This window comes from Eschrichtius robustus, chromosome 2, assembly GCF_028021215.1.
Source record: "Eschrichtius robustus isolate mEscRob2 chromosome 2, mEscRob2.pri, whole genome shotgun sequence".
Classification (NCBI taxonomy): domain Eukaryota; kingdom Metazoa; phylum Chordata; class Mammalia; order Artiodactyla; family Eschrichtiidae; genus Eschrichtius; species Eschrichtius robustus.
Genome location: NC_090825.1, coordinates 146,665,176 through 146,688,044, shown reverse-complemented (window position 1 = coordinate 146,688,044; position 22,869 = coordinate 146,665,176). Strand labels below are relative to the sequence as shown.

At 52.6% G+C, this 22,869-nt stretch overlaps 1 protein-coding gene across 1 annotated transcript in view; it reads right to left on the bottom strand.

Moving 5' to 3' along the window:
* Nucleotides 1–6,636: 6,636 nt before the first annotated feature.
* Nucleotides 6,637–22,869, bottom strand: part of FGF18 (fibroblast growth factor 18) — a 34,283-nt gene continuing 18,050 nt past the window's right edge. Inside the window, exons 4-5 of the mRNA XM_068534621.1 lie at nt 14,175–14,281; nt 6,637–7,268 (exon numbers count right to left, since the gene is read on the bottom strand). Coding sequence (XP_068390722.1) covers nt 7,002–7,268; nt 14,175–14,281 — 374 coding nt within the window. The 3' untranslated portion in view covers nt 6,637–7,001. The remainder of the gene's footprint in view (nt 7,269–14,174; nt 14,282–22,869) is intronic.

Below are 22,869 nucleotides of genomic sequence, written 5' to 3'. Positions count from 1 at the left end.
CTTTTAAAATTAGTCAGCACCTCTGACCCACCCTAGGGGCCACAACAGGTCCTGCAGCTGCAGTGGTCAGTCTGGCAGACTTGGAACATTCAAAGAGTTGCTCCTTCCACAAGTGGAGGAGCTGGGCAGAAAATCTAGCAAGTGCTAAATAGGTCCGTGAAGCTGCCCAAGGGACGGGAGGAATGTCTGGTCCATTAATGGCCTGCTCTGCAGGGGGCCACACACCGGGGCTTCCCGCCGCCTTCTCTCCTTGCCAGAGCTGGAAACCTCAGCCAGGGGGCCAGGCAGCTCCAGACAGGATAGCAAGGGTGAGCCTCGCCGTCATCTGGTCCCCAACTCCCCACCTGATGTTTGTAACAGACCCACTACCTAATTGCATGGTTGCGGGGGCAGCCTTCACATCTTTAGCACTTAATTCACTACTGTTTCTTTGGAAGTCCCGGTCCTGGGGCTGTGGAGGGAGGCCTCTGCCCATTTATGCGGCTTTCAAGCCCCGAGCATCCCAGCCTAGCCTTGTTAGGCTCCAGCTGGGCAGGCAGCCAGGAGAGCATCTCATTCCCACACTCAGCCTGGGGCTTTACCCCCTGCCCCGCCCCTCAGCTTACCTGGTTGGTAGGAAAACCCCCAGACCCAGCCTCTCCTTGTTGTCATGTCCTCCCCACCCACCCAGTAGGGACACTTTACTTCTCTTGCCCCAAATTTTGGTGCTTTATTCCCCTCTTCACCCCCAACAAAAGCAGGGATGAGGAGGAATGGTGGGGAAGTGGAAAGTAGAAACAGGGAAGCCTGGATTCAAATCTGGCTCTGTCACTTTCTATCATGAAACCCACGGCCAGTTGCATTCTTCTGTGGGTCTCAGTTTCCCTATCTACAAAATGGGCCTTCTAACACCTATCTTGCGATGTCCTTGTGCCAATCAAATGTGATGATAGTAATAGCTAAGGTACCAAGAGCTTACTCTGCACCAGGCACCATCCTGAACACGGTGTGTGCACATCACTGTGATCATGAGGGTCGGTCTAGAATAGGCGCCTGATAGACGTCACTTCCCTCTCCTACCCCAGTGGTCAGGGGAGGGGTGGCCATAGCGGGAGGAGACTGAATCCAAACAATGCCCAAGGGTGGGGTGGATAGGTAGAGAGCTCGCTCTCGTCCCCAAACCCACTTCTCTCCCGAGGTGGGGACAGATCCTATTCTTCTTGCTCGCTGGCCCCTTGAAATGCTAGGCAAGGGTCCATCTTTATTCACTTCTGGCACAGAGCACCACCGTAGGGGTGAGGGGCAAGAGGGTGAGGGTCTGGGATCAAGAGACCTCAACCATCTCCTTCCACCCTCTACTTCTTTGGGTCAGAGAAGCAAATTTTGGAAGGGTGCTAAGAGGGACCTGGCTGGCCACTGAAGGGGCCCTCTGACCCTTGACCTCCCTGGAAGAGCCCTGACTCACCTCCCTTTGCTATACCCTGCTGGTTTATTATCAGCATCATCTCTCTTCATTGGTCATCTAACGGGCTCTGTCATTAACTTGCTGGGTGCCCTGGAGCGAGTCACTTCCCCTGTCTGAGTCGCGGTTCCTTCCTCTCTAAAGTGATGAGGTTGGGACTTCCCTGGTGGTCCAGTGGTTAAGACTCTGCGCTTCCACTGCAGGGGGCATGAGTTTGATCCCTGGTCAGGGAACTAAGGTCCCGCACGCTGCTGGGGGCACGGCCAAAAAAAAAAAAAAAAAAAGTTGAAGGGAGGTGGAGAGAAAAGATTGAGGATAAAACACTTGCATGGGTGCCTTCCAGCTCTTACTAGGCAGGAATAATCCCCAATTATTCGCTCTCCTATCCCTTTTAAACATTACATGTGCCCTGCAAGGTAAAAAACAGTTGGATTAATGAAGGATATTGTCTCACAGAAAAGACATGATGTGCCCAGTGTCACACAGCTGGCAAAGTGGCCAAGAGGAAAACAAACTCAGGTACCTTAGGTCCCAGATATCTGTGACCTCTGGGACACTGGTATCTTGGGGAGGATCCAGAGGGTCAGGGATGGGCCAACATTAGGCACCTGGAAATGTGGTTTATATCTGCCTCCCTCCTCCGGGGGAGGTGGGAGATGATGGACGTAGAGGCAGGATCAGGGGGCTAGGGGGAAAGACTGAAACTCTGGACAGAGGCCGAGTGCTCCAAGCATCCAGGCTGGCGTCAAGCCATAGCTCTAGGAACAGACGGACTTGGGTTCAAACCCCAGCTCCTCTACTGACTATCTATGTGACCTCAGGCAAGTGACTTCACCTCTCTGAGCCAGCCCCATAAAGTGAGGCTAAAAATGCCCACCCCAGGGAATTCCCTGGCTGTTCATTGGTTAGGACTCCGCAGTTTCATTGCCAAGGGCTGGGGTTCCATCCCTGGTTGGGGAACTAAGATCCCACATCCTGCAAGCCGCGCAGCATGGCAAAAATAAATAAACAATAATTTTAAAAAAATTAAAATGCCCACCACAAAGGCTGGTTGGATGGATTCAATAAGATCGTGCTTGGTACATAGTAGGTGCTACAAAAGCGATGGCTGTTATTACTGGGGTTCTACTCAGCTGGACTGTGGAAACACTCATTCAGTTCTCCCCTTAAGCAAGCATCCTAAGACATCATCCTTGGCTGAGAAATCTTCTTGCCAGTCCACTGCACTTATCATTAACATATTTCTCATAGCTCAGGAAATATCCAGAGAGCTCTGTCCACATCTTCCAGAGTCAGACCCCGAGAGGGGAAGTGGCTCGCTCCAGGGCACGCGGCAAGTCTCTACATCAGGGGTCTCCAAACCCCAGGCCACGGACCAGTAGCGATCCATGGCGTGTTAGGAACTAGGCAGCACAGCAGGAGGTGAGCGGCAGGCAAGCGAGCGCAGCTTCATCTGTATTTACAGCCGCTCCCTATTGCTCACACTACCGCCTGAGCTCTGCCTCCCGTCAGATCAGCGGCGGCATTAGATTCTCACAGGAGCGCGAACCCTACTGTGAACTGCACCTGCGAGGGATCTAGGTTGTGAGCTCCCTATGAGAATCTAATGCCTGATGATCTGAGGGGGGAGCCGAGGCCGTGATGCTAGCGCTGGGGAGCGGCTGCAAATACAGATGATCATTAGCAGAGAGGTGTGACTGCACAGAGACCATAATAAATCAACTGCTTGCAGACTCATATCAAAACCCTATCAGTGAGTGGCAAGTGACAATTAAGCTGCATCTCACGGAGTAGACTGGACGTAAGCAACACACTTCGGGTGTCACTGTCTCCCATCACCCCCAGATGGGCCCATCTAGTTGCAGGAAAACAAGCTCAGGGCTCCCACTGATCCTGCATTATGGTGAGCTGTATAATTATTTCAAAATATAATACAGGGTAATAATAATAGAAATAAAGTGCACAATAAATGTAATGCACTTGAATCATCCCCAAACCATACCCCACCCCCATCACTGGTCCATGAAAACAATTGTCTTCCATGAAACCGGTCCCTAGTGCCAGAAAGGTTGGGGACCGCTGCTCTAGAGGACCAAGGAAAGGAAATCACCACTGGCCCCATGGCCCCTGAGAGGGAGCAAAGGCAAGGAGTTGGGTGTGGGAGGTGCCAGCAGCCTGTGGGACGAGGATGGAGGCCTGAGGATGTGCTGGGGGGAAGAGGCAGGCATAGCCAGCAGCAGGAAGTAGTGCAGGGTCGTTATGGCCTCAGGCAGCCCCAGGCTGGAGTCTGTCCGCCCTTCTCCATGCAGTAGCCAGAGCAGTCCCTTTCAAGTGTAAGGCACATCACATGTGGCTCCCCATCTCACTCCAAATAAAAAAGTTCAAGTCTGGCCCCCTCCAAAACTCAGCCTCCCTCGTCCATTCTGCAATAGCCCCACCGGCCCCTCCTTATTCCGTTGACAGGCCTCCAGGCCTTGGCACTCTCTCTTCCCTCTGCCTGGAATGTTCTTCCCCTCAGTGTTTGCATGGGTCCCCCCTCCAGAGGCTACTATTCTATCTAAAATAGTAGCCCCATCACCTCTAACCCCTCACCCTATTTTCTTTTTCCTTATGATTTACCACTACCTGACATATTTTATATTTATTTGGCTTACTGTATCTTCCCCAATGGAATGTAAGCTCCATGAGGGCAAGGGCTCTGCTCAGCTCACTGCGGTATCTCCAGCATCTGGCACAGAGTAAACAATACATATTTATCAGGTGAATGAATGATTGGTTGATTGAATTCTGGTGCCACGATTTTCTAGCTTGGATTGCTTTGGGCAGATCATTTCACTTCTCTGAAACCTCCAATGCAAAAGATAGTACATATCCATCTCATAGGGTTATTGTTTAAATAAAATAATAGAGGGTGAAAGGAACTGACACATAATAGGTGCCCAATAAATGACAACCATAATCACAATTATTATCACCAAGGATCTCAAACTCAGTCACCTGCCTCCTGAGGTCTTGGGCATGTCAATGATCTCTCTGAGCCCCAGTCTGTTCACCTGTCAAACTCTGTCCCACACAAGGGATGTTTGCTGGATGCCTGGGTGGTGGACGTGAAGCACCTAGCAGGGGGTCTGACGCCCAGTAAGCACTCACTTTTGAAGCCATCGTATTTGCATTTTATGCATGAGAATAAAACAATTGTAAGTTCCAATAACAGTTAAATCTTGGTTAATTGTGGATTATGCAGTTAAAAAAAAAAATTAACTTCGGACCAGATTTAACCTTGGCCTACCCCTTCCAAATGTCTTGGTGACAAGTTCATTAGCTAAGTGGCAGCTACTGCAGTCCTAGAGGGTCTAGGATTTGGATACCGGCCCCACCACTTTTTCCGTGACCTCGGGGAAGCAGCTAAATTTTTCCTCATCTATAAGATGGGGATAATGATAGTACCTTCTTCGCAAGTTATCAGGAGGTCACAATGAGATTGTGCACCTGAAAGGGCTTCACAAAGCCCTCAGGAGATGTGATGTGACAGGCAGGAGGGTAAGCCACAGACACACAGGACGCAGGATGGGGCCCAGGGATAAAGAAAGACAGAACCAAGCATTGTGCTCGGCCTGAGCTCAGAGGCGGGTCATAGAGGGAGCTCTCGGAAGAAGCCAAGCTCCGTCCCTGTCCAGGAGCTCTCCGCAGAGAAGGTGCTACTGTCCCCCACGCCACCCCCCAGCCCTGCCCCTTCCTTCTCCGTAGGGCCTCACGGGGGACCTCTTCTGGCCATTCTTGGCAAGCAGCGTTTTCAAGGGAGGCAGGTGACAGCAGCAGGACACTTATAAGAGGCACCTTTGCCTCAGTCAACCTCAAGCCCAGTCTGCTTTCCACCTCCACAGCCTGGGGCAGGCCCTGGGAAAGAAGACGTAGGAGAAAAGGCCCCTGGAAGTTCACGACGCCAAACACACTCGTACTCCAGCCCGTGAGAGTCTGAGGAGAGAAACACCAGGTCCCCTCCTGACCTGGGCCCTCTGACCCCCTCCACCACCAGAAGAAGGAGAGTGGGGACCACCACTGCCTTGTTCAGCCTGTGCCTGGCAAAACCCAGGTGCCGACTCCACAAATGACTCAATCAATAATCCCTAGACTGCAAATTCCATGAAGCATGATTTTTTTTTTTGTCTGTTTTGTTCTTTGATGAATTTTCAATACCTAAAAGAGTGCCTGGCATTTAGTAAGGGCTAAATAAATATATGTTGAATAAGTGATTCCAGTAATAAGTCAATGAACGAAGCAAAGAATCATTGCTATCAAGAGAATTACTATAAGTGAAGTCCCCTGCGGGCTGGAATTTTTTTGTCTTGTGTTCTTTGATAAAGCCCCAGGGCCTTGAAAGGCCTTGGAACATAGGAGGTGCAGAGTTAATGTATGTGAGAGCACATGTATGTGAACATATGACTGAGTAAACCACTGAATCATGACTCACTAGAATTTAATCTTTCTGGAGGCAAGGGTTTCCATCTGCTTTGTTTAAGGCTGCATTCTCAGTGCCTACAACAGTGCCCATGTCGAATGAATGAATGAATGAATAAGCAAGGCCCCAGCTCTCAGCCCAATGACCTCAGACTGAGAAGAATGAAACACAAAGGGCACCTGAGCCCCGCCCCCGGCCACCACTCGCCTCATGGTTTTTTAAATAATTTGTCGATTGTTTTTAATTGTTGAGGCAGTAATACTTGGTTCATGAAACTGCAATATACAGAGAGGTGAAATAAATAGCTTATATATATATAATATATATAATATAGCTGGTTTTAAAATATTCCCTTATTCATTGGTGTACTAGGTCACGTGAGTCATGGAAGGTTGATAGCAGCATCCTCCAGAACTGTGAGTAATGCAGGGTCACCATGATTGGACGAGGCCGTCTGTCGTCGGAAGTCGAGGCGCCGAGAATTCCGAGGGGCACACCTTCCCTGCGCGGTGTCTCGGGGCAGCTTGCAGCAGACAATAAATAAATGACTGCAAACCAGAGAGCGATTTTTGTTGGAGTTTGGGGCAGGGACAGGGGATTGGGAAAGAGGGGGAGTATGTTGGGGGTGAGGGGATACTACTTTCTCTTTGTTTTTCTCTCTCTCTTTTTTGTTTTTTTTTGCTTTTTTTTGTCTTTTTTTTGTCTTTCTTTCTTTTTTTTTTTTTTTTTTTTTTTTTTTTTTGCTTTCAGAACCTTTGGGAAAAAGGACTTTGGTTTCTCAGAGTGTCGTTTTCCTCATTCAAGTCCTCCTCTGGGGACAAGTTTAGAGTTGTCTGTTCCTAGAGAGACACAAGCACCTGTGTGTTGACAACAGTCCCTTGGTGTGAGTCTTTTGTCATAGGGAGTTTCAAGTCAACAATAAAATCCTTATCGCTCCCCTCCCCCAAGAATTTTGGTTCAGTTTTTTGTCTTCTTTTAAACACAATATACAAAAATAGAAATTCTTCCTTATTTTTCATGTAAAAATATTCCTCTGATTGCAGTCCTCTGTGAGTGTGAGTGTGGGCTGGGGAAGCCTGGCGGGGCCACAGCGGGGCCAGCCTAGCCGGGGTGTGTGGGGCGGATCCGCCGGGACCGCTTGGTCACTGTGGTGTACTTGAAGGGCTTCTGCAGCTCTGCCTGTCCCTTGGGGTAGCGCTTCATGAAGTGGACGTCCTGCTGGTTCTCCCGGGTCTTGGGGCCCTTCCGTGGCCGCCCCTTCTTGGTGAAGCCCACGTACCAGCCAGAGTACTTGGCCGACATCAGGGCTGTGTAGTTGTTCTCCAGGACCTTCTCGATGAACACACACTCTTTGCTGGTGCCATCGGGCTGCAGGAAGAGAGAGAAGGAGGAGGTGAGAAGGGGGAGGACAGGCGCAAGGGACAGAGCTATGTAGAGGGGGCATGGGCAGGTGGCCAAGGCTTAGGGTAGCGGAGTAGAGAGGGCCTGACCCAAGCTTTGGCCTCAGCAATTTCACTCCCTGGATCTATGGAGTGGATTTGTCATACTAGGCCCTGCATCCTTCCCTACTCACCAATTAGGTAACATCCTCCCATTACCACTCAGGGATCCATCTCTTCCACTCTCCACCCTGTAACCAGGGGCTTCCACCTCAGCTCTACTAGAACAAGAGACCTAGACCTGACCAATCAAAACATTATTTCCCATGACTGGTGCAGAGCACAGCATGTGGCCTGAGCCATCCCATCAGCGTTCCCTGAGACCCTTGTGTACGTAGTCCCCAAAATCACAAGCCGATTTACACTTGGGAACCATGTAATGCTGAAGCGAAGGCAGCCATTGTACCACCATGAGGGGAAATTCTGTCTGACGACAAAGCCAGCTTGGAGCAAGGAGAGCCAAGAGGAAGAGAATGACAGAAACCGATTCCTCCTCACATCTTTTAGCTTCTGGACCGAGCTGCATCTGAAACTCAAGTTACCTCACTCTTATGTGGGCCAATAATATCTCATGTCCTTTAAAACAGTTGAGACTGTGTCCTACCACATGCAACAGAAAGGAGTCCCAACTAATGTGCACTAAACCTGAGATGAAGCCAACTATTCAACTGCCAATCAACTCCACTGTTATATAGTTAAACATAAATTCCATTACATGTGGGATGTGGTACATCTTAATGTTTGGTGTGAAGAGTGGTGGGAACCTCTAAAAATAAGAGTTTTGGCATGGCCAAACTCCAAAGCCTGTACCTCTGGTTCTGAGACTTCAGGGTCCCAGGTGAGCTCCCTGGGAGACTATGCTAGGCAAGGAGCGCTAGATTCAGAGTCAGAAGTTGAATCAACTCTAACACTTCCTTATGTGACCTCAGGCTAGTTAATTCCACTCTCTAAACTTTGGATTCCTCGCCCGGATCAAATAGGGAAAACGACTCCTGCGTCATAGAGATGTTACGAGGAATGACGCTTATAAACGAGGCTGGCACACAGTAGGAACTTGTTAAATTATTCCTGAAGAGCAGGTGGTTCGGACAGTCTGGCCTCCCTCCTTGGATCTGGACAAAGAGTGGTGCGAAGCAGGCTTTGAATCTCCTCCTTGAGAAAGTCGAATTGCTCTGTGTGGAAGAGTGGGAAACACACAAAGTTGGAAGGCCTGAATTAGCAGCACTCGAGTTTCCAGCTAACATCTCCAAATTTAGGCCGGGCCCACTCCTCGTTACAGACGGATGCCCAGCCAAGTTGGAAGCCCAGCGGTCTGGCTGTGCATGGAGACTGAGGTGCGAGTTCCAGCCTTTTGTTTGAAGTGGAAAACGGGCCGGAGCTTCCAGGAACGTTCACCTTTGAGCAGAGGGCAAGCTTGGGCCCTGCAGACAAAATGTTGAACTTCGCAGAACGGGACAGGCAGGGTAAGAAAACATTCTCTGGAGGAGAGATCTTTTGAGGAGGCTGCAGAGTGGGCGGGGTTGGGGGGGGGTGGCCTGGGAGACACACACAGGACCCAGAGGACATTAGGGGCTGGGTGAGGAGTGAGGGACTATTGTGAGGGAAGCCGGGCATATGTGCAAGGCTGATAGGAAGGAGTGGTCTCTGGGCTCTGAGTCCCCCATGAATAATTCTGGAAGCTGCCTATCCAACCTGAGTCCAGGTCCCTTGGCTGGTTTCAATGGAACGGTCAGAGCAAACTGAATAAAGCCTACACCATGGCTGTTTCCCCACCCTAGAGCATCTGCCTGGAAAACTGCTTTCAACCTTCAAGGCTCAGTTCAGTAACCACCTCCCCTGGGAAGCCTTCCCTGACTGCCATCTAGCTCCCTGGATATTTCCTCCTCTTCCTTCAAGACTCCATTTAAACACCAGGCTTTACTGAACTCACATACTCCATCTTCCGAAACACCTCAACACCCATTCCTTCTCCCGCCATCCCCCAACAGAGCAATTCTGTATCTGCCTGCCTCTTCATCAGCCCAAGAGCTTCAGGAGGTCAGGACTGCTTCTCAGTTGCTCTCCTAGCTCGGCACAAATCTTAGCCCAAGACAGGGGTGCCCAGAGCATTTGTGGTTAAATGGATGAGAGTTCTGCTCGGATAGAAACGGTGGGGTTGACACATGAATGGGATTTCCTCCAAAAGAAAATGGACTCTGTCTCCTGGATCCCTTACTAAGGCCCCAGAGACAGTCATGAGCTATGAGAGGCCCCTCCCCTGGGGGATGTGCTAAGAAGAGTGAGGAGAGGGCTGGAGCTCCCTGCCTGCCAGCCTTGGGCTCCCTCCTCATCCATTCACTCAATCATTCAGAATTTATTGATTGCCAACTATAGGCCAGACATTTCCACATGCATTACCTCATTTAATCCTCTCAACTTGCTAAGGTAGACTCTACCTGGTAGAAGAAAACAGTTCAAAGAGGCAAAAATGGCTTTCCCAAGGTCACGGAGCTTGTTAAGTGGCAGAGCCAGGATTTGAACCTGTGTTTGCCACGTGTAGCTCGCTTCTCTGCTGTCTAGTGCCAGACAGGCCCATGAGGAGAAAGGGTATGGAAGAGTGGGCACTGCCCATCAAAACACCTCCCCTCCCCCAGGCCCACAGAGCCACCGTGGGCATGAAGCAAGAACTCAGAGGTTCAAGGGCCAGCACACTGCCTGGCACACGTGCTCATCCACGTCTGGGTTGAGGATTTGGGCTTCAGGCTGAGATTCCCGACACTCCACAGGTCAGGAGCCCCTTGGGAGGAGCCATGGGGCCTATGATGGTCACAAGTTCCCCACCATGAACTCAGACCCAGTGGATAAGAAGCTAACAGTAGGCTGTCCCGGGGCTTGACCCTCACCTCTACTGACTACCTCTATAACCCTGCTTATGGCCCGCAGAGATTTAAAAAAACACGTATGCATGGGCCTCACCCCTGAAAATGCTGACTCAATCAGTTCAGGCACGGCAGATCATCAATATTTAGAGAGTAAGTGAATAGCCCATCCCAGAACCTTGGTGATTTAGTAGAATTTGATCATCTCTCCCCCTCTACCACCTCCAACCTCCTTCTTTCCAAACTGGAGTCCTATTCCTTCTATTTGACCTGAAGACTGAAACCTGATCACATCATTTGGCCCCTAGATCTAGTCTTCCATGAAACTAGAACTACCCCCTGGTTACGTAGGCAAGAAAGTCCTTTTTTGCTTAAAGGCATTTTGAATTGGGTTTCAGTCACTTCCAACCAAAGCAGTCTTCACAAAGATACAGTGGTAGGCAGGGTACCCTCTGCCCTGAAAGGGTCTGGGGCCCTATGTTGCCCCAAAGAGGAAACACCAGTAATCATACAGGAGGGGGCAGTTGAGAAAAATCCATCTGGGTTGAATCTCCACAAATGGGGAAAAACTGCCTGGTACATAGTGTTTGACACTCAACAACTCTTTATGGAATGAAAGGAAGTGCTATCTCCTAGGTCAGGTGGACGTGGGGTCCAGAGAGGTGGCAAGGAGAAGCGGTGCTACTTCTCTCTCAGGGGCTCGGGAGAAGAGCTCTGGCATATGATGGGTACAATGCAGCAGAGGGAGTAGCACAGCCAAGGGTCTGGAACATTGGCAAAGGCTCTGCTGGGGGCTCAGCAGATGTGTCCAGCTGTGGCCAGATATGTAGAAGATTGACACCCAGGGTCAAGACCATCCAAGGAAGCTATCCTGTTGAGCCAAAGGATCCAGAGCCTAAGCTGAGGTCAAGGATTCCCACAGGTGAAGGACCTGGCTTCAAAGAGGAAGGTAACTCATGTTCAACAAGTAAGTGCCTACTAAGTGCCAGCGTTATCTTCCCATTTTACAGGTGAGGACACTGAGGCTCAGTGAGGTCAGGGCACTTGGATTCCTGGGTCTCATGTGGCTAATTCTGGCTGTAGGTTAAGAATCAATCCTCAGAAAGCAAGCACCCACATTTCTATTTCTTTGGTGCCCCTGCAGCCCTTTGGGCAGGTACAAGAAGCATGATGGATGGATCCACAATTGGATGCAGCGGGGGATGCAGGCACGAAGACAGACAGTGACAACCCAGGTAAGCAGACCGGAGAGAGACGGCTGTGTGACGGGCTCCGGGCTCCAGGGCGGGTGCGCTGACTGAGCAGTCAGTGAAGCCAGAGGCTACGGCAGGATGAGCCAGGACTCATCCAGGCGGATGGTCAAGGGAAGGGCAGTCCTGGCAGAGGGTACAGCATGCACAAAGCCTGAAGGCGCCATCAGGGAGTAGAGGCTGGCAGTGCCATGTGTCCGTGACACAAGGACCACGAGGGCAGGGAAGCTCTCCCCAAGGAGTGTAGCCTTTCTTGGGTAGATGGTGAGGACCCAGGGACTGGTTCTGAGCTGAGCTGGGGGCAGAGGGTGGGGAAGACCCGATCCCTTTTGTGCTTTAGAAAGCTGAGGGTGGGCACTGGGGAAAGGCCTGGAGGTGGAGCCTGAGGCCGCTGAGGAACGTTATTCCCGAGAAGGTATGAGGCCAGAACAGAGGCAGGAGTTAGGGAAGGAACAGACACACCAGCTACCAAGAGTAATTCCAGGACCAGGGTCTGACTGGCTGGGGAGTCTGTGATGGAACAGCAACCCAAGGGTCTGGGGTTCCAGCTGCAGGAGCCAGAGAGAGTGAGGGGCGCTGGGCTAGGCAGAGGCCAACAGGGGGACCTGCCCAGGGCAAAGTCAGGACAGGGGGACTAGGGTGGGGTGGGTTGGTGGGGCGCCCTTGGAGCCTCCCAGGTCAGCCCAGAAGACCGGAAAGAGATGATGGGGGGAGCTGCAGCAAGCGGGGCGGAGCGAGGGGAGGGGAGGGGAGGGGAGGGGAGAGGAGGGGGCGGGCGGGGGCGAGCCTCCCTGGGCTACGCGAAGCCTCGCCGCCAGCTGAACCATCCCCAATATTAATGACGGGAGAGAGGGCGAGGGGGCAGGAAATCGGAGCCGGCTCCTGTGGAAGCGGTGACTCAGCGGCCAGCCGGCAGGCGGGCGGAGGGCGGCCGGCGGCGGGGAGCGGCCCGAAGGGACGGGGCTGTTCTTTTGACCCCAAGACGGCCCTCCTGGGGTCAAGATGCCGGGAACCGCGTAGACGGGGAGGGAGGGGCGCGCAGGCACTGGGCACGGCGGGCTGCAGCGCGGCCCCTCCTTTAAACAGAAAAAAAAAAGGTGGGGGGCGGGGAGAAAGCCGAGCCCACAATTGCAAGCAGGTTGGGCCTGGGAGGCGGCCCAGGCGGGCAGGAGAACAAAGCGCCTGACGCGGTGCTTGCCGCGCCGCCACAGGAAACGCACGGCCAGGCCAGGGCACCCGGCGCCCGGCCTGCCCGCCGCCCCTGCCCCGGACCCCCTTGCTGGCTGGCCGGCCGGCCTCGGGACGCGGAAAGTGAATCACTAATTAAAACCACTCCTTGGCATCCCGGGGCCGCGCTACACGGATTACTATTATTTTGCTCTTTGAGAAGCTCCAGTCGGTGTGGGCAGTGCAGCTGGATTCCTTTGCCTTCCAAACCGGGCTTTGAAGCCCGCCTACCTCTAGCGTGGGACCTGGGACAAGTGCCCGGATGTGGCCAAGCCTCAGCTTTCTCATCTGTGAAATGGGGATGGTGGCAGTACCAAACTCTTGGGATTATTTTGGAGCATTTTTGCTCAGTGCACAGCAGAAAGCAGGTGCTCAATTAACAGAGGCTATTGGTACCGTTGTTATTAACAAATAATAAGCAACAATACCCTGGCTCTGTCCAGCCAGGTAACAGGTCCCTGGCCTGTTACCTTCTCCACAGGCACTTGGGAATGGGGGAGGGGAGACAGATAAGAATTGGGGGATTCAGGAAGTCAAAACCATGGCTGAAACAGGAGTTGAGGTCATGCTTCCTTCCCCCCAACAAGGTGTAATAAATGCAAATCATCACCCAAGGTCTTGCCGCCAAGTCGAAGAAGCCATCCTCCTTGGAATCTGGGTCTGCCCTCCGCCCCCCACTCCACCTGTTCAGCAGAAGCCACCACCCCCCTCCATTATACAAGGTGGATAGGGGATGAGTCGGGTCCCTGCAGAGAGAAGGGAACACGGAGCATGCCACTATAGAGCTACCACCAGTAATGCTTTCCACTGGAACATCCAAAGGAAGCAAGTGTATGAACTTCACAAACAGACACTAGGAAAAAGGGGGGCAGCATCAAAACGCAGCATCAGTGTAGGCTCAGAACCCCTGGCATGTGGGTCCACACCCCACCCCTGCCCTAATTTGTTACATGCAGCTCTCTTGCCTATTCCAAAGTAATAAAATCTTCCTGAAATGCTAGAATCATGAGGCCCAGAGCTGACAAGGCTGCTGGGTTCCAGAGGCGCTGCTTTGAGGAGTCGTAAACCCCTGGTGATTGTTAAAACAATGCTGCAGCCCCTGCCCTTGGCCTAATGGTTCCCTGTTCCCAGACATCAGGTACATTCAGGCAAGGGGCCTCAGAACCCCTCGAGGATTCTCCCACTACCAAGCAAGCCAGAGCTCCACATCCACCAGGAGAGATCAGGGCCCTGTGTGCTCACGAAAGTCACAGCCACAGATACCTCGGCCTGGCAGGCTGCAGGTGTGGGGACAGAGAAGAAGTGGGGTGGTGAAAGGAAGAGATCACAATGGGAATCTCACACATACACATACACACACACACACACACACACACACACACATGCACACACATTCATGGGGCCTGTTTTCCGTTTGGGGCTGATAGGGCCCTGGACATACTGTTCCATCTACCCAGAGCTGCCGGGGGACCCACCCACCCAATCCAGACCATCACTTACCTTCCCCACAAGCTTGCCTTTCCGGTTCATACACAGGTAGAATTCCGTCTCCTTGCCCTTGATCCGGACTTGACTACCGAAGGTATCTGTCTCCACTAGGAGCTGGGCTTCGAAAGGCGGAAGGAGAACAAGACACATTTTTTTACCAGGGGCAATGGCTGGCCTAAAGACTCAGCGACATGATCCCTGACCCTGTCCCCGGACCTCCCACTGCCCCCAAAATCAGGCATGGGGGATGCCTCTGACAGGTCTCTCTGGAGCAGCCTGCCCCTTAGGCAGGGAGAGAAGCTGTCTGACCCCTGTTCCCCCGACTCCCAGCCTCTCTTGACTCCACTTGGGACCCAGATCGCCCCTTGTGGCTGAAGACCAGTGTGCCTTCTCCTCCCCTCGTCATCCGCTTACCCTCCCCCGCCAACACCCTTCCCCAAGGCAGGACAGACAGCCACACCAATAACCCCAGAAAAGCAGCAGTCTCTGAACTAAGGGGTCAGACATTCAGAGGCACGTGAGCTCACACAGGCATGCACACTATGCACACGCACACGCACACAAAACACACACACACACACCTTGCCTTGTGGAATGCCAAGCTGCTTCCTCCAAAATTTAGGTCACAGGCCCCTTCCTCCAGGGAAAACAACATCTGGAGAGTCCCCTCCCCTCTGGGGATATGGGTGAGGGAGTGCCCTGGCCACTTGAAGTGGGGAAGGGTCAGGGAGGGGTGTTTCGAGTCCCTGGGGAAAGGAGGCTATCTGCATAATATTTCACCTTTCTCGATCAAGGCCACCAAGGCTGAAGAATTAACTACCTCCCAGGAGCCCGGAAGTCCCAACCAGGACCCAATACCCCCTGGTCAGGAGTGGGAGGCCCCATGCTAAACCATCTATGCTCCACAGAGCCTCCCTCAGGATGGGGGTGTCCAGAGCTGATCCCCAAAGGCCTGACTAAACAAGGACATCAAGTGGCCAAAGGGTGACTGTCTCTTGATTAGGCATACTGTGAGACCCCTCCAGTCCACATTTTCTCCCCAGTAGGGTGCTGTGTGACTTTGGCAGGTCATGTGCCCTCTCTGAACCTGAATCCCTGTGCCTGGATTTCCCACCAGCACCACCCCCTTCTTTGCCTATGACCCCCCCCCCATTCTCACCCTCCCTCCCCTGACTCTTTGCTTCCCAGCACCTGCCCCTCCCTCGCCCAAAAAATTTTTATTTCAGTGACAAGGGACTTGCTTCTCAATAACAAAAATCATAGCCCTAAATACAGTATCCTTGGAGCCACAAAGAGTGTACCTCAGTGCCCCTAAAATACACTAGGTATGATTTTAATAAAAAAATTTTAAATAAATACCCTGATGCCCTGCTGTGAAAATTAAAACCATCTGGAACTCAGGATTTCCAAATAATTAATCTAGCCTTCCTTTGACACCACTACTAATTAAAATATGATACCCACCTTTCCAAGGAAAAAAAGAAGAATTTATATAAAATTTAAAGATCTAACAAGAATTTAGTAATTCTAGGAACAAGGGTAGGGGGCACATTCTTCTCTCCACCTTCCCCCATCCCTAGTAAACACTGAGTTGAGAATATTAACCAACACTGAGATAGGGGGTTATAAGCCCTTCCTGTTCCCTGTTCCCCTTAACTCAAATTCCCCATTAACTCTCCTCTTACCTTGGTTCCTGGGAACCAAGGGCCAAACATCACAGCAGCTCTGGGACTTGCTTTCTGTATCTCCTCACAAAGCTCAGGCCCCACACGGGATGGGGGTTGTTGGGGGGTCAGGAGGGTCCCCAACTCTAGGAGCTTCTGACGAAGGTAGCATGTGTAAGGGGATAGGTGAGAGCTTTGAAATGCACAGGTATGGATATGAATCCCTGGCCCCACTTTCCACTGTATGACCTTGGGCCTCAGTTTCTTCATCTGTAAAATGGGAATAGACAGCTCCAATCTTCAACAGTTATGGTGAGGATTATACAAAATGATGCTGTAAAGGGCCTAGCACCCTGTTCTCAGAGGCTGGGTAGGGGAAACTCAGTAACTATTGTTTAAGTTTCCTAATAACTGCAAAACAAAACTGTTTTCCCAGAAAAAAAAAAAAAAGTAGTGGAAAAAATATCAGATGTGTGTAAAAGGGCAGAGATGGAGCAGAACTTGCCTCCCCAAGGTGTGCCCTCTGTCCTGAACTTCCTCAGCATCCTCCAGGGTCGCAGGCACCCCACACTGTGAGTGCATCAGAAAATGCCTTAGACTGGGATTCATGGGGTCTGATTCCATTTCTGGAATTGCCATCCTGGGGGTGTGACCTTGAGTAAGCCACACAACCCTCTGAGCCCCAGTTTCCTTACCCATGCAGTGGGAATGGGGCTTGACCCTATTCTGAATGTCTCTGGCATTGGAGAGGGGCAGGCATGGGAAACCGTAAGAAGAGGGTGAGGCCACAGGGCTGGGGCCCAGGCAACCCCAAGTGAGTCCGAGGGGAAGACTGCTCTGTCTGCCCTCCCCCAGCACATGCCTGGGCCTCTGTCCTCAGAAGAGCTCCTACTACACGCTGGATCTGGCTCCCATGTGAGCCTGCTAAAGTCACACATCCCCACGAGGTTGGGTACCTTTGTCCCCTTTTTACAGTGTAGGAAACTGAGGTTCAGAGAAGCAACCCAGCAGGAAGGGCTGACGTCAGGTCTGCCTGGCTCTTCCTGCTGGGGCCTGGGTCCCAGAGGAGGGCCCCCAGCTCTGGGGAAGACTTGGCTCAAAGCACAACCCCCATCTCTCATTAACCACAGCCCATCTCAGGAAGCCCTGGCCTCTGCCTAAGCCATCCAAAGGGCCTGGGGCTGGGGCTGGACTGCACCTCCACCCCTGCAAGCCAGTCACCCTCACCCCAGCGAGGGCAGGGTCTGCACCAGCCTCTGTGCCCAGGGAGCCAGAAGTCTGTTCTTCCCCGACTGCAACAAGCCACGGAGTGACCTAGACTCCACTCAGCACATGACATAATGAGGAGCGAGCCGGGCCAGGATTATGTAAAGTCTTTGGGGAGTAATAGCAGCAGCATTTCTCAGAAAGACAGAAAGAGAGACTCCGCCCGCTCAGACCAGGTTTGCCCCAGAGCCTGCCTGCCTGGTCCTCAGCAGCACGCTCCCGCTTCTCCTGACTCAAGCCCCAAGCCCCCAAGATGCAGCTCTCAGGAGCTAGGAGCCTCATCTCCGCTCAGTTCCACTCTCGCCTCTGTCCCAGGCCAGGCGGGAGGGGTTGAGGATAGTATCTCTCCCCTCACCACCCTGGCATGCCCCCATCCTCTCTCTGCCACTCTTGTCCCCAGCAGTCTCTTCTCTACACAGCAGCCAGAGGGATCCTTTTAAAATATAAAATTAACTGTGCCTCGTCCCTGCCAAAGCCTCCTATGGATCTCCAACCCACTAAAAATCCAGACTCTTTACGGGGACCGGAAGGGGCACGTGGTCTGGCCCCTGCTGCCTGCTCCCACCTCCCTCCCTCACTCACAGCCCTCCAGCCACACAAGCCTCCTTACTGTTCCTGCTCTAAGACACCAAGCACACTCCCACCTCAGGGCCTTTGCACTTTTCCTCTGCCTGGAGATTGCTCTGCCCAGAGCTTCCCATAGTGGCTTCTCACTTCCTAGGTTGACATCTCAGCTCAGATGCCACCTCCTCAGAGAGGCCTTCCCTGGCCATGCTGTCCAATGTCGTACTACCCTCCCAGTTCAGCTCTAGCCACCCCCTGCTCCATTGTCCTCAGAGCTCTTCTCCAAGTTGTTTTATTTGCTACCTTTTCTATTGTCTGTCTCTATCCACTGGAAGGTATAAGCTCCATGAAGGCAGGCCCTTACCTGTCTCATTCACCACCGTGGTTTCCAGCACCTAGCCCATACCTGGCTCACAGCAAATGACCAATAAGTAAATTTTAGTAAGTGCATAAAGGGCTTGGTGAGGTAGGTATGAATAAAGCTATTTAAAAGTTAAAGCAAACGAGATTCGGGGAGGTAAAGGGACTTACCTAATGGTACACAGCTAGTAAAAGCAGGGTAGAAGTTCAAACCAAGTCTCTGATTCCAGGTCAATGCCCTTAGCAACTCTTCTCTCTACCTCCCCACCGCCCCCCCCCCGCCGTGTTACTCCTGCCACTCACTAGAACTCTGAGCTCCTACCCACCCATCCTTACAACAATCCCAGGAGATTAGAACTATTTTTTTATTATCCCCATTTTACAGGTGAGAAAATTGAGTCCCAAGGTCAGACAGGGATGGAGTTAAAACGCAGGCAGGATTCAAACCCAGGCAGGCTAACACGGAAGTCTGGGTCTTAGCCTGTCTCCCCCACCGGTCACTTCTCCTCCATGTCAGTCCCTTTCCTGGGGGAGTTAGTGACTGAACAAACACCAAAGGCAGGCAGGGAAGGTCTTCGCTTGACCTCACCTTCTTGGGGCAGAGGTCTGTGGGTTGGGATGCCCAAAGAGCCAGAAGTTGGGGCCCATCCCTCCTCAGCTCCACTTCCAAATGACCTTGAGGGAGGAAGGGGTGCCAACGGTCACCCTGAGGAAAATACCTTCGAGCTGATTCTGGGAGGTGGGGGAGCCCATAGGAGCACCCAAGTCTGGGTTCAAACCGCAGCCAGAGAGGCATGAAATGACTTCAGATCTGGTTTTGACTAGAAGGAAAGGCTGCACGCACCAGAGGGTGAGTGCAGGATGGGGTGGGGGGCCCCACAACCCAGCTCCCCTGAAGGCAAAGTCCACAGAGCCAGTCTTACCAGGGCCCAGCACAGAGCAGGAGCCCAGCGCCTGCCCATGGCTGGGGGCCAGGAGCTCGAAGGACCCAATCCCTTCTCCAGCACTGAGAGAGGAAAGCAGAAAAGGAAAATGAGAAAGTGGAAGAAAAAGGAGCAGGAAAGAAAGCCCTTTCACAAAAAACTCATACTGTCTTTTTTTCCCCATTTCTCTTAAATGCATGGAGTAACAATGACAATTAAAAAGACAAAACAAAACAAAACTGCTAATACTTATTTGAGCATTTACCATCTGTCAGGCACTGTGCTTGGAGTCTGAATGTGGAATGTCTCATTCGATCCTCACAACAACCCCATGAGGTAGGAACTATTACACCCATTTTACAGATGAAGAAACTGAGGCCCTGAGCAGTTAAAGTTACTTGCCAGAGTCATGCAGTAGGACCAGGATTTGAACACAGGCAGAGCAACCCCGGAGCTAGCCTGAGACAGAGAGATTCAGACAGAGGTGAGCAGAGCAGGACAGACATCAGGCAGGTCAGCCATGGCAGAGAAAAAAGAAATGACTTTGATGGATGGATTGATTGACTGATTCCAGTGTGATTCCCTAGCTGGGCTTCCCTGCGGGCAATCCATAGCCTCACTTTAAAGACTTTTGGTTTGAAGGGTAGGAAACGACAGGGAAAGACCAAGAGGCAGACAGAGACCCAGACAGACACATACAAAGAGGGACACAGAAGACCCAGAGAAAGGGAACTGGAAAAAACTAAGCAGGAGAATTGGTTTCTTTTCCCCCAAGCCTTGGGGTAAAATCCCCAAGACCTGAGAGAGCAGTGGGGGGAGCTGGGAGCCAGCGAGAGGCTGGGCAGAGCTGGCCGCACCCAGACCCCGCACGGGGTGGCCAGCAGCCGGCCGCTACAATTCCAGTGCTGACAGTGAGGCTGGCCACTCTCCAGGCATCATCCTCCAGCGAGGAAACGTCCTTGCCACAAGAGGCACTGGGAGGTCACACCAAATCACACTCCTTTCCTCCCCTCTGAAGGTGGACCAGGTCGAGGGGAGGGGAAAGAAGCGGGGTTGGGGGGAAGGAGCCCTTTCTGGAGACGTTTCAGCATCACTATCCTCACACACCCACACACACCCACTGTGGCCTCTCCCCAAAGGTGCCCATGGTTCCCCTTCTCCTAAAGTCCCCCAAGGAGGTTCACAGGCCACGTGGGCGAGCCGGAAAGGAAGAGAGAAAGAATCAATAGGATCGATCGGGAGCTATATTTAATCCTAGCTGTACCTCTCATGTGGCCATTTGAGCTGCAGAGTCAGCGAGGTGTGGGTGGCCACTCCTCACTGGGGACAGAAGTCGTGGAACATGAGCTCAGAGGGCAGGGGGTTTAGACGGAGATATTAATGCCCCTTCCCAGCTGGGAGCGCCCCTCGGGGAAGCTGGTCCTGTCGCTCACTGTATCCTTGCTGTAAGATGCAAGGCTGGCTGGAAGGAAGGACGGGAGAGGAGGACAGGAGAAGAGGAGGGAGGGAGCACGGATTCCCCAGGTACCTACTGTGTGCTGGGCTCTGTGCCAGGCACTTGCCCCCGCCCCGGGGGAGTGGTCCCGTCTACACTCCCGGGCGCACACATGGGTCACCCATGTATTCACTGGCCCAAGCATGTATTGAACCGTTGTTTGTGGCTGGCTCTGTGCAGGGGATACAGCAGTGACCACAATAGACAGAAGCCGCCTAGCCTTACAGTTTGCACTGTAACAGGAGACACAGAGAGCGAATAACTAAATACATACCAGAACCTCAGGTAGCAGTAAGTGCTAGGAAGAGAAACATACCCACGACGGGACAGAGACAGGAATTCCCTGATAAGGGGACAACTGAACAGTAGTCTGAGTCAGGCGAGGGAGCAAAAGCCATGGGGACATCTGGGAGAAGGGCATCCCCAGGCTGAGGACACAGCAAAGGCCCTTAGCTGGGGACATGCTTGGCATGTTCCAAGGGCGGCAGGAAGCTCGCTGGGGCTGGAGCAGAGTGGGCAAGGACGGGGCAGTGGAGCCCGACGTTAGGGTGCTAGTCAGGAGTCAGGCTACACCAGGCCTTCCTGCCGATCCAAGGACTTGGATTGCATTCTAAATGAGCTGAGAGCCTTTGACTAACGGAGTGACACAGTCTCACATTTTGGACTGTGGTATGGAGAATGGACTGTGGGTCGTCACACTCAGAGAAAAGAGTCTCTGCTGCCTCAGCCACACCAGCCAGCCCAAAGGACCTGGCTCCTTGCTCCAGCACAGCCCTGCAGCAGGTACCAGAATGAGAGAAATGGGGACCGGAGGGCCCCCTCCCACTTCCAGCAAAAGCCCTGGAAGACCCCACATACTTTCCTAGGTGAGTCACGCAAGTCAGCCCCTGATTGTGCTTTGCGTGGCCCCGTAATTATTTTATTCATTTATCCAGTAACCTTTAAGGGGGGCCTGCTTTCAGACATGCAGACAGGCAGAAAGGTCACTGCTTTCAAGGAGCTCACGTTCTCAGAGGGGCAAGGGTGAGCGGGGGAGCTGCCTAGAGGGGCAGAGCCCATGCTGGGGCAGGCTGACTCCCTGTGACCCTGAGCAGTGGTGACACAGCTGGAATCACAGACTAATCCATGCCTAACTGGAACAAGCCCACACAGTACAAACTCCGTGCCCTGCCCGTGCCTTCCCACAATTGTGAGGAAACCCACTGGTGCAGGGAGGGGATGGAAAGCGCCCAAGGGGACACAGAGAGTGAGGGGCCCAGGCTCTTCCTACTCAGAGTCAGCCCCTAGAAAGGAGAAGGGGCTCTTGCCTGGGAGCTCCTTGAGGGTTGGGCCTGGGTTGTCTCACTCACCGCTGTATCGCCCAGTGAGGGAGGGACCAGGTGTGAACTGAGAGACCGGACCGCACGCAATAGAAGGGTCCAGATACCCTTCCACATCCAGCCATCAGATGGTTATTATGAATATTCTTGCTTTAATAATCATATACTCTTTGAGAATAAGATATTCTCTCATTTCAATTACCCCATTTTACAAAAGAGTAAACAGGATCAGAAAGGCTAACACACACCTAAGGTCTCCAGCTCGTAAGTGGTGGAACTGAGATTCCAATTCCATCCGACTCCAGAGTCCACATGCCCACCCTCTCAAAAGACCACCTCCCTGGCTATCACAGCCCCTCCGGAGGCCTGCTCGGGGTTGTTCTGGGCACTGTCAGTCCTGGGAGGCTGGAAAACCTACTGCAAAACCTTGGGTGTTCTGGGCATTTTTTCTTAATCAAGTAGAGGAGCCCTTTTCTGCAAATGAAAATAGGCAGGAAGATCCAACCACGTGGCTTATAAAAGCAGAGTTGCTCCCACACCTCCATCCCTGATGCTGGGGCCCCTCCGCCTCCCTGAGGGCTGGCTCAGCTGACCCCAGGTGCTCCTCTGCTGAGACTCAAGTCCCACCACCCAGCAGCCCTGCTTCCTGTAGCCAGGGGGTGCTGACACCTCCACATCCCAGCTGAAGGGCATCAACCTTGGAGGCAGGTAGAGTGGGGCCTTCTCATCCTTGCTTGGCAGGTGAAGAAACTAGGCCCAGAGCCAGACATGCTTGTCCCCAGCACTGGGGGCTGCTCAGCGACCGAGCTGCCACTGGAACCCAGGGGTCCTGCCTCCTGGCCCAGTGCTGTTTCTTCAAGGTGGCAACTACCTGCAGGACAAAGGTGACCAGGACCAAGGGCAGGAAGGGGAGGGGCTGATGTAATAATCCTGAGTGGGCAGGGTGGCCCTCCCCCAGTTCCTGGCCTGCCAGGTGTCCCACTACCTAAGCCTTTAGCCCCCTGGCCAGCATACCTCTCCCTCCAGAGCCGAACCTAAAGCTAAGAAAGTCCTGCATTCCTGGAACAGCCAACCTCAGGGCCCTCAGAGTGCTCTGGGAAAGCCTCAGGGAGCCAT